Source organism: Orussus abietinus, unplaced genomic scaffold (genome assembly GCF_000612105.2).
Source record: "Orussus abietinus isolate OABI.00-Male unplaced genomic scaffold, Oabi_2.0 scaffold9, whole genome shotgun sequence".
Taxonomy (NCBI): domain Eukaryota; kingdom Metazoa; phylum Arthropoda; class Insecta; order Hymenoptera; family Orussidae; genus Orussus; species Orussus abietinus.
Genome location: NW_019396004.1, coordinates 2,043,567 through 2,059,855, shown reverse-complemented (window position 1 = coordinate 2,059,855; position 16,289 = coordinate 2,043,567). Strand labels below are relative to the sequence as shown.

Below are 16,289 nucleotides of genomic sequence, written 5' to 3'. Positions count from 1 at the left end.
ATCGTCATCAGCGGTAAAGCATTCTCGCAGTTATCTTTTATCTACGCCTTTAATCTCCCCAGCCGGGTTTGATAGAGGTGTCCAGTGGCTGAATAATTATCGGAAGGTTCTCTCGGTATTTGGGACGCCAGTTGTCACCTCCTGAATGGGTAAAAGTCCTTGTCTCGCTGCCCTCCACCTCCAAGCCCGGGACTTAGGGAAGTCGGAATAGCGACCCTTTCCACTGCTGGTCCTGTAATTATATTCTTAGTAAGGCGACTTCGAGTCAATTTGTCCCAAGTTGTAACGACTCGAGGTAATCTGTGATTTATCACTGTTCCACCGTGCATCCTCGCTTCTTGCAGACCCTGGTCGCGCCCTGAGCCAGGAACGTGTAATTTCTGTCACGCTCAAGGATCCGAAAAATAAAGATCACTCTCTGGGGTAAGGATAAAGGGGCTACGTGCACGGTCTCCTGCCGGCGAGGAACAATGTCGTAATAACGGCTTGCCCCGAAATCCTTACGAGCTACGACTCAATTTGGCCGAATTAAACACTTCGCGGAGAATGCGACCGAATAGCCCAGGTCCGGCAAACGTTCGGTAATTACCGCGGAATTGGCACGAGTGCTCGAGTTGGCGTAACGTGTGCGCGGTTACAACATGGCTGCGGAATTCGGGAGAGCTCGGGCAAAATTTAAATTTCCATCATTATCCGGTGTTTTAAATGTTAACTGGATTTATGCCGGCGTCCCTTCCGAGATGTTAGCTACGACAGCGGGCGTGCCCAAGCCGCCTGGGCGGCCCCGAACATCGCCACAATAAATCCCGGACCTCGGAGGGGAACGAGATGTAAGGTTATTAAGCGGATAACAAAATATCGATGTAATTAAAGATAACGAATAGGCGATGAGAACGGAACCCGCGACGGCACGTTCGACTCGTTAACGATGTCCTGCCGTAAACTCGAGTTCGAGAGGGGCGACCCCTGTTTCTCAAAGTCACCGCCGTAGCTCATTGAAACGGCATTGGTAGGCTAAAGGATTAAACGCCAAGAGGGAATTACGTTATATAACTGTCTGCTTGGCCGCAAACGATACACTTAGGTGCCCCTCTTCGGCCGCCATATTTGAATACGGATGCCGCGGCACGAGAAAGCACATCCCGCGGATGTAACTCAGGACAGTTTTCCGATGGAGCGTGACACTAATTGAACGAAGAAGGTAATAATACTTTGGGATCCGGCGAGTTCGCTCCCGCGGGAGCCAATCAGCGGCAGGCTGCGCAAAAAACCCGGATTTATGACCGAGAGGCGGTCCGAACAGTCTTGGCGGACGTAATTACTAAAGCGAGTGCCACCGCCGCCGTCGCGGCGCTGCTGTCGCCGGGGCCGCTTCTTGCCGCGATGCTAAATGTTCCTTCATTAAATATTTACTGCTGATGGCAAACATTTGTGCATTGCGAAACCGAGAGTAGGCAATTCTACGTAGGAGGGATCGAAGGATCGACGATTTAGGGGCGATCAATCAAGCTTTACCAATTTTGGTGCACCTACGTGGAACCAAAATGGCGGCTACAGCGACCGCAAAGAATACCACGTTAGTTAAATTTCTTCGTGAATCTTAACCGCTTGCGCATGTTTTTTTAATGCATTTCACGTGAAAATGCCGAGATTCAAGATGTGATTTGACGAAGGGAATTTTTTGGGATCTCGTGGGATTATATTAACTCTTTTCCTTCCGATTGGGTCTATGTGCGTGAAGTAGATATATCGTGCACGTACCTCCCCGAAGGAAGAACTTAAATTTAACGAGTAAACGTCCCCGAAGAGTATGTACGAGGTTAACCGATAGCAGTTATGGTCGGCCTCGATTTACGGGGTGGCAGTAAATAGCCGGAGTCATTTAGCGAGGCGCGGAGTTAGTAAATAACGCTCGGGAGAGATAATTATCGCTTAACGAATATCGAGACCTCTCTTGGCGTCGATCGGTCCAAATTAAATCCGAGTAACCTCCGATCAGCTGCTGACATCGAAGGCCACCTAGAGAGACGCCTCGCCAATAAAGGAACGTCAACTTAATGTCGCATGCTCGCTTACGACGCATACGATCACGTTTTAACGCCGAGAAACGTTATCCTTATGGTTCCGATGAATAATTCCCCACCTACGAGAGATGTTAACGAAACTTTCAGCTAAGGGTTATCGCGTTTCACGCGATATTCACGCATCGGTCTCGCAGGCCGACGATGGCTATCGTTCCTGAATTATCTACGTGTAAACTAGTCTGGTGGCAGCACGTCCATTCTTCGAGCAGTCAACCCCTCCTTTGTATCCGGTGAAAAATCACCAGCGTTTTGAATTTATCCTTTGTTTCTCTTATTTTACAACGCGCGTGCCAGGGACGCAAAGGAAGACCTCCTGCCTGGATCCAGTGTCGGTGTTGGAGCCGAATCCACGAGTGTGCACCGATGTCCATGTGCTTCTTATGGGAACCCTTAACGATACCGATCTGGTGATACCCGGTTAGGAGTTTTGGGGGAAGAGCTCGGAGATAGCGATAGTCAACCCCATGGCGTTGCAAATCGGACAGTAAACCGGGATTATTTTGGTCCAGGTGGATTCCCAGACACTGAACACCCCAACTTCGTGAAAATGATCAGTGAAAACGTTTCCGCGACCTGGAGGAGAACCGATCGCCGTGTACTCATGGGATGACGGCCGATAGACATCTCCGGGATGGTCTGAGAAATGTTCCCAGCCGAGAAATCCGAGAACGCGTCCCTTTGTCCTGGACGCCGGAATTTACTGCTGGACTCGATCCTTCGACCCCTGAGCTCCATTTTCGCGCTTTAGATCGCTCTTTATGGCTTTTCCCTTCGACGCCTCCGGATATCGAGCGACATAATCTCGGCCTAGGATTGCGGGTCAGGTTCCTGAAATCACGGCCGGAATAACACATTTTGGCGGCCCAGAGTCGAACGCTACTGTCTCCTGACGTTTGTGTCCCCAACAGAGTATCGACTCTCGTCAAATCTGAGTTGGGGTAGCTCTAAATGTCGCTAAATCTTGGAGATCATGTGCTGACACGTCCCAATCCTTTGTCGGGCTCCTTTCTTAGGACCTCCTCGAAACGAGCATAAACGCGGAATGGAAGGAAATTGAAATTCTCCCCAGCATCTGGCGGTGTCTTCATCTGGGAACTCGGATCGAACTTCGGCGAGAACGAGAAGAATTGCTCTTAAGTCCCGGCAATTACGAAGGGCATCTTTTGGCAGCCGAGCCAGAAGTATTCCGGACATTTCGTGCATGTGGCGTGTGTTCGTTGTCCGGACAAGGCGATTAATTTTAATCGCCCTTTTTCCTTGGATTTCAGCATCCGCCGAAATGCGTTCTTGTCGTCCAGATGTTGGTTAAACATTTCACGGACCCATCCGCGTTCTCGTCTGGTTTCTTGGGGTTGTTCGCAGAATATGTGTGGTGGTCATCAGTCCTAAAATTTGGAGGATCGTGCCAAGATACCAAGATTTGTTACGTCAAATCAATTCGAGTTTTCACTCGATTTCCTTGTTGGCCCAGTTGAATTCTCTTCTTCTCGAGGTTTTGCGCAACGATCGGAAATACTTTCCGTCCTTGCCGTAATTGGGCATGACGGATTGAAAATCTTGCCTCGGGAGGACCTGCGCGTCAAACTTGACCCATAAGTCGAGCCTCTAGAGACAGGCTCTCTTCTCACCTCCGCTTTTTTCCTCTCCGCGTCCCTGACCCCGTCGCCATCTTTGGGTCCACTTCCCTCAGGCCCTCATCCTCCTCGCACTGTCCGCTGCCTCTTTTTCCCTCCTCTCTCGGTTGCTTCTCGAGAGAGACGAGAACTGCCATTAGAAGCACCCCCTTCCATGTAATTTGACCGCGGACAATGTGGACCACACGAAGCGCGATGGTTACCTATCTACGTGGGGCAGAGGTGCTCAATACAGTCCCTCCCAGGCGAGCATCTCTGATGACCAAGGAAGGATCCTCTCCAATCATTATAAACCCCCAGGAATCACACACCTGGTCTACAAATACACAAATGAGAGGTAAAGAAAGCGACCGATGAATCCAGAATAGCGAATGTAATTGCCAGCTACGAAATGGAAGACCAGAGTCGGACCCTCCACGACCCGATGGCAGGACAAGACGCTACATTTTTTCCTAAATATAATCACGTAGCGGGTCGTGTTTCCACGTGTAAAAACTCTTTTGTGCGGAACGCCAGCAAAATCATCAAATGCGCCGCTTCGTCGCGGAGGTCTTCTTCCGATTAATGACGAAGCCATTGGCCGAGCGCCGATCAAAGGCACGCGGGAAAGTACGAGCCTTTCTGTCGATTTACAATAAGGGCGAGATGAATTCCATCCAGAGGTTCTCAGCGCAGCACCGAGCAAAGATTCCGAGATGCATTAAGAACGAGTCATTCCGAAGGCACTCCAGAAGTGGCTGCATTCGGTTGTTAGGATTAACAAGAACGCGCCTCGATCATCCCAGCTGAAACGTCTGGTCGCATGGTGTGTCCAGGGTGACGATCTGGAAACCTTATCCGACAACCCCATCTCCGGAGGAGGAACGAGTTCGCGTTCCCGCGGACTTTGCATCGGGTTCTCCAGCGGCGAGGTTGCGACCTAGGTTCCCCGTGGACTACAAGGTGTGCCCAGCAGGGTGTGCCATTATATTTGCGAGGGCAAGGTTTTACGGTTTCATCCTGTCCAGACGGTTCCTGCGAATGCCCATCGGTTTTCTATATGGGGCACCTAGTGCAAAAGGTTTAGTCCTTTACACCTCCATCAGCAGAAGCGACCTCGTTCCTCCACCTTCATCATGGACCAGGGATCCGCGTCCGTCTTTGGATCATCGAGACCAATCAGGTCGGATCTTGAAATTCGAAACGGTCGGCTCTTCGACAATGACCAGACCCAGGGTTTGGGCAACCAGTCGGCTCGGGCCTTTCTCTAGTCGTGGGAGCCGCGAGGGCAAGGGTTAAACCTCGTACGACTGACTCTTAATTGAGTTTCGAGCGGCGCTAGGAAGCCAAAGTTAATCCGAAACGCGTTTACGATCGCAAAAACTCATCGACTGAAATTGGAGACGCGCCTCCTAGACCGCCTTGAGCCAACGGTCATAGCCCAGAGTGGGCCCAGGGTAGTAAAACACCCGGCGAACCGAACCACCTCGTTGGTCAAACGAGTTTTCAGCTCGGAATTCGTCTCGGCGATAACTCCGGGAGCTACCGGTTGCCCATTGGTCGGATCCGGATCGGCTTCGTCTTTCGTCACCGATGCCTTCAGAGAAACGGACCCCTCTCGGTTTCCCTTGACGAAATGCCGTTGGAGACTCGAAAGTCGACCCCAAAGGCGGCCGATTCCGATGTCTTCCACGAATCCATTAAACGACGCATCAGGAAATCCAAATCAGAGGTATAGTGCCCCAGGACCAGGTGGATGCACTTTTGCATGGTCAATTTTGCTCATCGCTAGGAGTCACCGAGTCATCCTGGGCCCCTGGGCTCTAAAAAGGACAGCAATTGGCGAACGAGCGTAACATCGTTATCGCGATCTTTAATTTCCCGATCTATCAGCGTTCGGGTTTGTCAGGGGCGAAGAGCTGCCAGGTTCGGGCCCTTTGTACTAGGCGCTCGCATCAAAGGGCTCTTGGAGGATCTGCCTGTAATTACAGACACGAGGCGTGGCCCCTGTGAAGAACAATGGGACCGCTTTCGATGCGATGGGATCTGGAACTCTTTGCTCTCGGCCTGACCGCCAATCTCATCTCCCCGGAATATCGATCGAGCACTGATCATCGATAAGGTGGTTTTAGGCGATGGGGAATAGGTACCATTCGTAGGGCATAAATTAAGCGATGGGTCGTTCATCACGGAAGCTGCCCACTCCGGTAGGAGGAATCCCAATGCACCGCAAACAGAAATCCTCGTGGAATCAAAGTCCCCGGCCGAAGGAAAACTGGTAGCAGGTGCCGGTGGGATTTTTATACCAGTGGTGGTATTTACTAACGCGATTGCATTGACCCCGACCTTCCCTACCGGGATGCGATCACAGTCAGTTCTCGGTGAGCAAATCGTTCCTTGCCACCTTGACTACCGTTTGCAAGGATCCGCACTACACGTGCCCTTGCTCGCATAAAAAGGGTGGCGCAAAATGATCTACCCACGAGGTAGCTTCGTAATAACGGCTAAGTAGGATCTTTATATTCTTAGCCGTGAGGCAAAAGCGCGCCGAGCAGTTGGCGTGGTTGCGGCCACATCCGTGGTTGCGGCCTGCTGGCCGGTACTCCGAACCAAGTCTCGTTTTAATTAGCATCAGCTGGTGCGACGTGTACTTAACGACTCCCGCAGGAACGGGCATCTCCAGTTGAAATTCCTCGCGAGATGTTTTATTCAGGGACACCGCGGGCTGTTCCTCGCCGACCCGACCACCGTCCTCACCGCTTAAACGTAGCGGCTCCACCAGCTACCGCCATTTGCATACAATGATTGTGCCCGCTTGGATTGAGGAAATTCGAGCACGACTAGGCTGGCTCGAACTTCAAACCCAGGGCCATGAATGGCGATGCGATACGATATCGAAAGTGAAGGCGGAGACCCGACTCTTAGGGGTACAAACTGCACTGGGGAAAAAATCTATTTCTCCCCAAGAAATGATTTCTTTGAATGGAGTTGAAAAGACTGTAGCATAAAATCGAAGAATTATAGTGTTCGCTAAAAGGTACCGAATGCGTTGCTCGATACTTCAGATTTTACATGATTAAAGTAAGAAGTCGAAACCTGCTTTACATTTTTTCAGTTCATTTAAGAGAATTTTTTTCTCAGAGTGGATCATGATTTAGAAGCTTGGAAAGAGGAACGGTGTGCGCATGGAAGCCGGCGCTTCGGGCTGTTCGCACTGCGCGCTACCGTTTTGCGTTAGGATCGTTTCTGCAGAAATGCTCAGGAAAGGAGTCAAGTGCCCTTCCAGCATATACTCGTGCTGGTTACAACCGTTCTTTAACACGCCGCGGTACGGAACATCCCCAGAACCGAGCGAGATGGCCACACCTTGCGAAGACGTGGCTCATACGCGCGCATGAATTATTCATTTGTGATGTCCCCGTAGGGGATTCCTTCCCGATTGGATTTTCATGAATTTAATCTCGGATTTGCTCAGGGCTGAGAAGGATTAACGAGTTTTGCGCGTTTCGTTGGTAATCGTCGGAGGGAAACCTCGGGTGTGTTTTAAGGCACTGCCAGCTCCTAAAGTGTTGCTGGAGGAGTTTCAGTGCCGCGATTGGTCATCATCACCCAGACCGAACTGGGATTTCTAGAAGACTCAACTTCCGGACCCCATGCATCCTCCCGATCTAAAATGTGCCTACAAACTGATATACAAGGTATCGAGTCGTCGCCGTATGGTAATTACTGGGAACCAATCAAGGGACACCATAATCCTTCCTGGTACCGGAAGGACACAAATGAGCGCAAGAAGCCAAAGCACGGATCTATGTGCATCCTCCGGGATACGTACACGTAGTCCCGAGGTATCGTTATTTACGACAACATCAACGGCCTGATTCCTCGTAAAGTAGAAGGCTTGAAAAAGCAATAGCCAATGGAATGCGAGTCCGGCAGCAGCTGGCCGATAGGCCGCCGAAGTGCTCCGGTTATTGATTTACGTTGATAGCTTCGCCGCTCTTCGCTGCTGAGTCCCAAGTACTTGGGGCCAAGTACCGAGTACCGGGCTTGCTGCTAAAGGAAATCCCGATTACGTTCTCTTGCGTGTTACCCAATCGAATAGGTTCAGGGCCACGAGCCGCCCCCGCAGCTTGCCAAGTGTTCACGTGCGAAATTGAGGTGTTACGTCGCTTCGAGCGTGACATTACTACGGGAACCCTCGTCAGAGAATCAGGGATTGGTCGATCAGTGATGAGCAAAATCTATCTCGATAGTAGAGTCTTAAATTTGATATCCAGACCAAGATAGGGAGACCACGACCGATTTTGGTCATCACTGCAGCCGATCGCAAGATCGCCTAGACACTTTATTAGCGATTCCCCATAGAGGGGAGGGAATTAACGCAAGGTGGTATTTAGAGGAGGCGGAAACCACGGTCCACGTGCTTCGTTATAAACGACACTTTATGGTGATTGAAATTTAACGGAGCGACTCGCCGCATCATCGGTTTCCGATGGGCTAGGACGCGCACACGCGCCGCGACTATTAAAATACTTTTTGGTTATCACTAAACGACCGGTACTCGGATTAGGGGAGGTTAATTAAAATTTTATGGCTACTAATTTCGGGTAACGCGCGTGATTCGAATGCATCGGTCTTCGGCCGCGTCGTGGGTCCCTTCGTGCTCATGGGCTCGGGCTCGTTCCTCTCTTGCACACCTCGGGCCCACAGGCGGCGCAATCAATAAAGGCGACCCATCGTTAATCAAGGAAACCTCTCCCAAGAATTTCCACAAAGCCCGCCCGCTTAATGCCGTTCTCTGACGATCGCCGATTTTTTACGACGCGGCCGAGGGTGCTCCTCGAGTCGACGCGGGGTATTCGAGAGAACGTTTCACTCGGTAGGTGCTGACCCATTGACCCGGCTCGTCGGACACGTCCAGATCTCCAATGGAACAGGTTCGCGAAAATAAGAGGATGGATGATTTATAACAGGGTAATGGGAGCGCCGGACCTTGCGCCAAGGCTGACCCCAGAACCTCGGCGCGGTCGGCCCTGGCTGGGGAATTCGCTTTTTGATTCCCAGCTGGGATTTTTTTCTCCCCTTTCCCAGATTCCTCGGCAGGAGGAGACCGTGTCGTAGAATCCTAGCAAGGGTGCAACGCTCCTGCGTCGATGGAATTCTAATGGAAGGTCCTTCTTTGGGCGCTGGTCGGGATGTCTTTCACTTGGCGCTCCCCGCGAGAGGGCCGACATTGTATCGGCAATTTCCGCGACTCGTTCCTCGAATTGCCGCGGCGATCTCGCTCGATTATTTCCGAAGTTGCAAGAAAATTACATAGTTCCAGCACGGACGGCACGCAGGGCTTGCCGACACGGAGCCCGTGGCCCGGTGCGGCACTCGACGCGGGCCTCGCGATGCGGCGTGATTACCGGCAGCCTCCGTGGCAGCAGACATAGCCCAGGGGTCAGGGGTCGGCCCGCCTCGACTTACCGGATAGGCCGTGGGCCCGTGGGTAATTGCCGGCCGCATCGCGGGAAACTACGTCCAGCTCGGAGGAATTGGCTCCGAGCACCGGCGATCGGGCTCGATACAAGCCAAGGGCCGAGGCCGTGCGTTACCCTTCCCGAGATGCTCTCGGAAGGGTATCTCGTGCCGAGATCTCTCTCAAATCCGTGACCGACGGCCCGAGCAAAATGAGAACAAAATTGGAAGTGCTTTCGAAACTTTTCAAAATTCCCTCGATGGGCATGTCGGAACGCCGCATGGTCCAGAGATGACCCTTCTTCTTGGGCTCACGAAATGCCGACGCATGACGGGGCGACAATGGGACAATGTCCGCAGACCTTTGTCGGACCTGCGTGTCCAACGCGTTTGGGAAAATATCAGAATTCGGGTTTTGAAACGAAGCGGCTGGTTTGGGGCGCTGGGCCGGCTAACGACCCGGACCATCCGGATGTCTGCTGGGCGGAAGTCGGACATGGTTGGGAGACCTAGTGCGACCGCCCTCGCGAGAAGAGGTCTTGCTTCGTTGCAGGGACGATCGAGCACGATTGATATGCAAATCGGACACGTCATTAGTATCGCGAACCACCGTGTATCGTATTTTGGGACGGAGGTGTGACCGGGCCACGGTGCCTCCACCTTATGTCAGGAGACCCAAAGGGTTGCTCCGTGCATTCATCGACCTAGGGACATGCTCTGCCCTGGCCAATGGTCATCGCTCGTTAAAATGAAAAATTACACCCAAGCTATCCTGCTTATTTTGCGACATTGCATCTGCGATGACCAGCTGCCAACCCACAAAGCGCCGCGGAGAGAAAGCGCAAGAATTCGAGACAACTGAATTATTAATTTCACCTACTAAGTGACAGTGAACATTTTTGCGGACTTGTTTAAGATGACCAGAGGTTAGAATCGTCCAGGGCGAGTGGTAATCGTTGTAAGGAAGGCGTGTTGCGCCTCTCTAGATGGGAACACCGGGCCCATGCTCTCCAGAAAGAGCAAATTCCGATCTTCCACTGCTGTCCTGTAATCGGTTTCCGAGACTTTGCCGTCTCGATCGACGTCTAATTTTTTTAACATCAATTCGATGATGTCCTTCGTCCCTTCATCTGGGTCCTCGTCGGGCTGCTGCTTGATCAGACAGCCTCTCATCATGGGAAATATTTGCTCCTTTCTCAACTTGTTGGTTTTCATGAGGTCGTACACCTACAAAAAAATTGAGGGTGCCAATTGGTCGCAAGAGGGAAACGAGCACGTTTTTTTTTTTTTTTTAACTAATAAGCGACTTTATATCCGAAGCGTATTCTCTCGTCAAGGTTTCCTCGCAGAAGGACGGAGAGGCCATCGGTCCATTGCTCCGAAGTTAGCTAAATATGGTTAAATGGATTTTTAAAGTGATAAGTGTGACGTTAACTCAAAATATTGCCATCAACTCACGTGTAGAGTATTCTGCTTGTCAATTACTGAAAACACTCTGTCCACTAAAAGATGTCGCTTATTTTCGGTAAAGTCCAATCCGGCGTGAACGACATCTCGAAATGTCAGTCTGTGCATGGGCCCTATCACTTCCAGGACTTTACGGTGTATCAGTCCAAGTGCTGTGAAAAAATTCTCCTGCTTTCAATTTCTCTTTTTGAATCAAGAGTGAATATGTAGCCGTGTAGGAAAAATCGTAACTTTCTACTTCTCTGTAGGTAAAATGTGTCTGCCGGGCTAACTTTTTAAAGTTGTCATGATTCTTTCTCCTGAAGACGATTTCTTTCAGTGAGTCGTTTAGCATGTCCACTGGCAGTTCCTTCGGCATCTTGGCAGTCGATCGGCAATTTATCACGCCACATTAATTTTGAATGAAAATTCAAATTACAAATTTATTGTCCTGGGAATGATACTTGTCGGTTCTATAATTATGCGGGGGAAAAATTTGAATTTTTCTCGTGACATTTGACAGATTTTTAACTTGAATCTGCTGACCAAAATGGCGGAAACAATTGAATAAAGCTACGTAGCAGTTGTGCAGCGACAGGGTGTACCTTTTCTTCCGATTAACGTTAGAATCGAAATATTCTAAAGCTCCGTTTCCCACATATGAACACGTCCGCTTGAATTACGGATCCTAATCTCCTCCAAATTCGGAACAGGTCGATCTCATTCGAAGAGAATCGTTCAAAGAGAACAGAGCTGTGTCGGCCAAGAAAGCCACCTCGAATTACGACGTCAAGCGACTCGCCCTGATCCGATCAAGGGAATAAAAAATCGCACATTTCGGACCGATAAACGACAAATCGCCTTGGGAACGCTCGCCCGTTTGCGAAAGCAACGATAAAGTCAAGCCGTGGCATAAAAGTATCCCATAACTTGTTCGGATAACGACAAAAGCGCGGGTCGAGTAATCAGGAATGTGATAGGAGCTCTCGAGGCGCACTCTTGATTGCACCACCGAAAAAGACAACCATTGCCCAAAAATGGATGGTCCACTTTTCCTGCCAAGAACGAGCTGATATTTCTGCAGCTGTTTGTAGTTTATAATTTTTAACTGGCAATTTGCATAAGCGTTATTATCAAAGACTAGTCTGGAAGGGATCTAGTGATGTCAGTGCCACCGTTAACGAAACGGTTTTGCTCGTGGCACCAAATGCATTTTTCAACGGACTCAAGGAATTAAATCGGAAGCAGGATTCCAATGTTTCCTTCATAAAACATATACGGGAAGATAATTCTGACCTCGAAGAGGTAGAGTAACGTGTCGTATATCAAGCTTCTTCTGGTGGGCGGACGCGATGTCAGCCTCTGACGCCCAACGAAATTGAATCTAAAGTTTAAGTCGCTCTTTTCTCCTGCCATGTCTCCTCCCTCTAGAGAGGTCGCAAATCATCACCTCGGAACATTTACAACGTTTGATAGCTGAAGATTACAGCCGTGTGCTTTGGAAGAGGAGCGCTCTTAACTCGTCCGCCGACTCGTACTCTTATTTGGTCTTTCGAGAGATTCCTGCTTGCTCTGCTTTCAAAAACTCCGGTTACGTATCTTCTTACACTCAGCAGTCTCATTCAGGTCCAGAGTGAAGTCGGTCTTTTGCGTACGGTTCCTCAAGGAAAATTGGTCCATGCAGCATCCGCCATTCTTGGCGGTGCACCTTGCGTCGCCATCGCCATGTCGTAAATTTAGCGAATTATCGCTCGGTGAGATCGTATTTATCTAACAAATAATTATTCCCGATTATCTCGGGGGTGATGTATGCCTTGGCAAACAGAGATCGAAGATACTGCAGCCGACATCCTGGGGCCGTTGTTTAACGGTTATAACAAACCGAACGTTTAGGTCAACAATTTCGTTTTATTTACGACGTGGTGTGCTCGCGTCCATGTGGGCGTTGTTTTCAGGGCAGAAGTAGCCCTAGGGAAGCAGAGTGTCTGGTTAGTTTGTAATCAAATTCAAAAATTATAGCCTGGAACCATCAGCGTCGCCGTAGCGCTCTTCTCGTTGAGCGGAAGATAGTTAAAAAAGGTCCTCGAGTTAAAGGTGGTCCCAGAAGAATTTTCTTGCGTTTCGAATAAACCTTCCACGTGGGTAAAGCTCCTCTGCGGATGGATTTCTCTCAGGAAGAAAAAAACTACCGGAAGCTCAGCGGGCTCCTTCGGCATCTTCGAAAAAGTCCTAAGACAAATAGGGCGACTTCTTCGCAACTCGTTACGAGTGAACGTGATTATATTTTCCCAAGTGTTTCAGAAAAAGTGACGGGACAGGTCGTTGTGTTATCACCACGCAGTCCAAAAAATGGGGAAGCTGATGTACTCCGGCTTGGTGGAACTTATTTGACCACGTGCATAATTTCCTTGTTTTTTATTTAATTTTAGTTATTTTTGTCATTTTTATGAAATTGGTCGCAGCAGCTTGATAATAACATTACCCGCGTTATTTTTGTAATGGCTCAAGCAGCAATGTTTTTTACGGGGGAACAAATTAGAAACGAAAGAGCACTAATTTTTCCTGTATATTTTATTTCATTGGGTTCGTGCCAGTCTAAGGAACGTTGCGAAATTTACATATTCCTTATTGAAGATTTGGCTTGCAAACACGATTTAAGGATTTGTACAGGCGTCACGACAAAATGACATAAACAGTCCCATCGGGCTCTTCCAACCCTTCCCCCTATCCCGGCATGTTTATGAAACGTAAAACCGTGAAAAAGCTTGCAAAGCGGATTTTACACTCAGCCCGAAGGAACCTCGGTTGAGCCTTGTCCTGTCCGGGACTTCAGCCGGAGCCTTATCCCTGTATAATGTCCCGCAACTCAACCCCCTTAATCCACCATCTTATCGAATATCGAAAACATTCGGGCCATCGAGGGGGACTCTACCCGCTCCCTGGCCCCGCCTCAAACGATCAGGTGTCGGATTCCACGATTCGTATTATTTTCCGCAAAAGAAGGGATTATTATGGACGGGAATATTTTAATCCAGGACTTTTTCGAAATCCAACACCGGGGATAGGCGGTCTCGCATCTTGAATTACCGATACGCCTTCGGAAGGGCGTCAAGTCCGAAGGACTACCGGTACGCACCCAAGACCGCGGAAAAACGCTTTCCTATGGGATGCCCATTTCCACGGACTTTTTGCTCTTCTCAGGAACACAGTGGGTCTCGGTTCATTGATGGAGGACAGAAGACGAGACACTATCCACGTCGTTCTCGTAATTGGGCCGGGTCGGACACCTCTGCGACTCTCTCTCGCCTACATGGAGTTTCTTTGTTTGGCTCGTTAATACGATATGGCCGGGCCCGAAGGGCTGCATTGTACAGAGGCGTCGGCCAACCCTATCTAGATCGCAGTGGCGGTCCGCTGTCCGTATCAAGATCAAGGCGGAAATTAATGCCGCGTCCGCGTCCATCGCGTTCCGGAGTTCCAATGCGGCCTGTCGATCGCGCCGCCGATCCCCCCCATGATCCTGCCGGTGATCCTGCTGGCGATCGTCCTGGCGATACTTCTGCCGAGGCAGGATCGGCCGAGATATACCGGTCGCAGCCGTATGCGGATACATGGAACTGGTTCTTCAACAGCGGAAGAGCCGGAGCGAGCGCTGCGCGTGCCACTCGCGTGTGTCACGGTAATCTGGTCCCTCGCTGGTGCAGGAGGGTACCGCTTACCGTGCACTTTCCGTTTCGAATGCACCTTCCAAATGGTTATTGGAATAATGGCTGGAATGTGTTGCCGGATGCGTCCATCAGGAGGTGTCCATGGGCAGCCACCCCTCGTGCGCGGGTCTGATCGCTCCCGATTTGCGAATGGGGTTTTTGCTCGCGACTCATTTGCGAAAGACGCCGAGGAGGCTAACTGTTTGCTCAAGGCCTGTAATTATCGCGCATATATCAGAAGCCCAACAGCGGGAGCCGGTAGGTGCGAATGCCGCTCCTAGGAGGCGAACTTCTTCTTCCTCCATCTTGAGCGGCAAGTTCCCGTCGCTCGGTGAGCAACGTCCTCGCAAAAACAAAGCGCATCTTTCGAAAACCCACGCCGTCCGCAAAAACACCGGCAATTTCGTGTCCGATGGAACGGGGACTTGCGTCAGCTTCCGCGAGCCTCGTCCCGAGTTGGCCTCCGCTCGGAGATAAATCACGAAATAACCACTCTCTGCTCTCTCGGCTGCAGGAAGATCGGATCGATTCGACTTGGACCAAGACTTGGACTGAGGAGAACCTGGCCGAGGTACGAGATCGATTCCCGATTCGGTTTTGACGTACCTCCAAAGATTGGAGCACTGATGGAGCACGCACCAGGACACATACCTTGAGTCTGGAGCCAGACTGACCCGAGATCAACAGCGGATCATCTGGTCGGTCCAGAGTGCGGCAGAACACAATGCTAGGGACTGAACCGCAGAGCTAGGAGTCGCTTCTCATCCTTCCACATCGCCATTGAGATTGGGACCACCCTAAGCGCGCGCATCCTATGCAAACGGCAGGTCGAGCAAAAAGTCGTGCGCCCAGAGCTGGTCCATGAGCAACGGATGCTGGGGTTGCAGGGCCAAGGGCAGCGAATGCAAAGGCATCGGGCCCGAGATCGAAGCTCCATGGAGCCCCAAAGGATGATTACACGTGTCTTTTTAACGCAGAAGGCTCGAAAACCAACACCGTAATGCGACGGCCCAGGCGCGCCCTGTAATCTACGTCGGGAGCCAGCTCGGTGATGAGACAACCATTTTCGAAATTGCGATAGCTCACCAAAATAAGGTGAGATTGGTTTAAGTGCCGTCTCGGCCGGCCCTCATGCCCAGGGCTGAGAAGTTATTTGTTTTTGCAGGCCTACATCATGGTATTTATCTACTAGACCTGGTTCCCTACGTGGTCGTCACGCCCAGTCGAGAAGGCGACGAACCGAGCTTTCCTCTCGCACCAAAGGTGGGACCGATCGAAGGGCAGGTCCAGACTCTACATATCTCACCTTCGCATCATCTCCCAGGTCCATGATGAACCGCACTCTCCTCTCGACTTATCCCTGCCAGGAACGCCGGAGAAACGAGAGCGGACGAGCTTGGCCGCGAATCGAACAAATTGGCACGCAACCTGCAGCTCAGCACCTTTATCCCGAGGGATAAGGGATAATTGATATCACCTGCCATGTAAATATCGGGTTCCTCGCGCCGAAGCTGCGAAAGCATTCGTTGTGCCTACTAAGAAGATTACCAAGTAACGGCAGGCGCGATAATTAGCCGTGTGTGGGTTTTAGAACAGGGTTCTGGTTAATTCCATGCTCCAACGGAACGAGAATTCGCTTGACCCATAAGTGCTTATCAAAATCTAGCGATGATCGAAATCTTTATTCGCGTCAAATGCAGGCCTATCACGAGCAGGTCTCTCTTGGTCCATGAGCGGCAGCACTTGCACCAAGTCGATCTCTGTCGCTACTTTGCACTTTCCAATCCCGTCTATCTCATGGTGTCTCGAGTCCAATCGTAAAACTGGACCCCGTGTACAACATGGTTGACTTAGGCGTGATTTGTGCGTTGCCAATAACGAGCACTTCCACTGGCCTACCGTTGCCGACCATCAAGGGGGAAGTTCGCGCCTCCGACACGTCCAACGTGTGTTTCAAACCGCGTATCTCGATCCGC

General features: G+C 50.6%; 1 protein-coding gene across 1 annotated transcript; it reads right to left on the bottom strand.

Annotated features, from left to right (window-relative positions):
* Positions 1 to 10,087: 10,087 nt before the first annotated feature.
* LOC105700829 (EF-hand calcium-binding domain-containing protein 1) lies at positions 10,088 to 10,985 on the bottom strand. Its single transcript, XM_012427020.1, has 4 exons — positions 10,859 to 10,985; positions 10,619 to 10,779; positions 10,468 to 10,548; positions 10,088 to 10,387 (listed from the first exon to the last, which is right to left on the bottom strand). Exons 1-4 carry the CDS (start codon positions 10,983 to 10,985, stop codon positions 10,088 to 10,090), a joined length of 669 nt encoding a protein of 222 aa, XP_012282443.1.
* Positions 10,986 to 16,289: the final 5,304 nt, after the last annotated feature.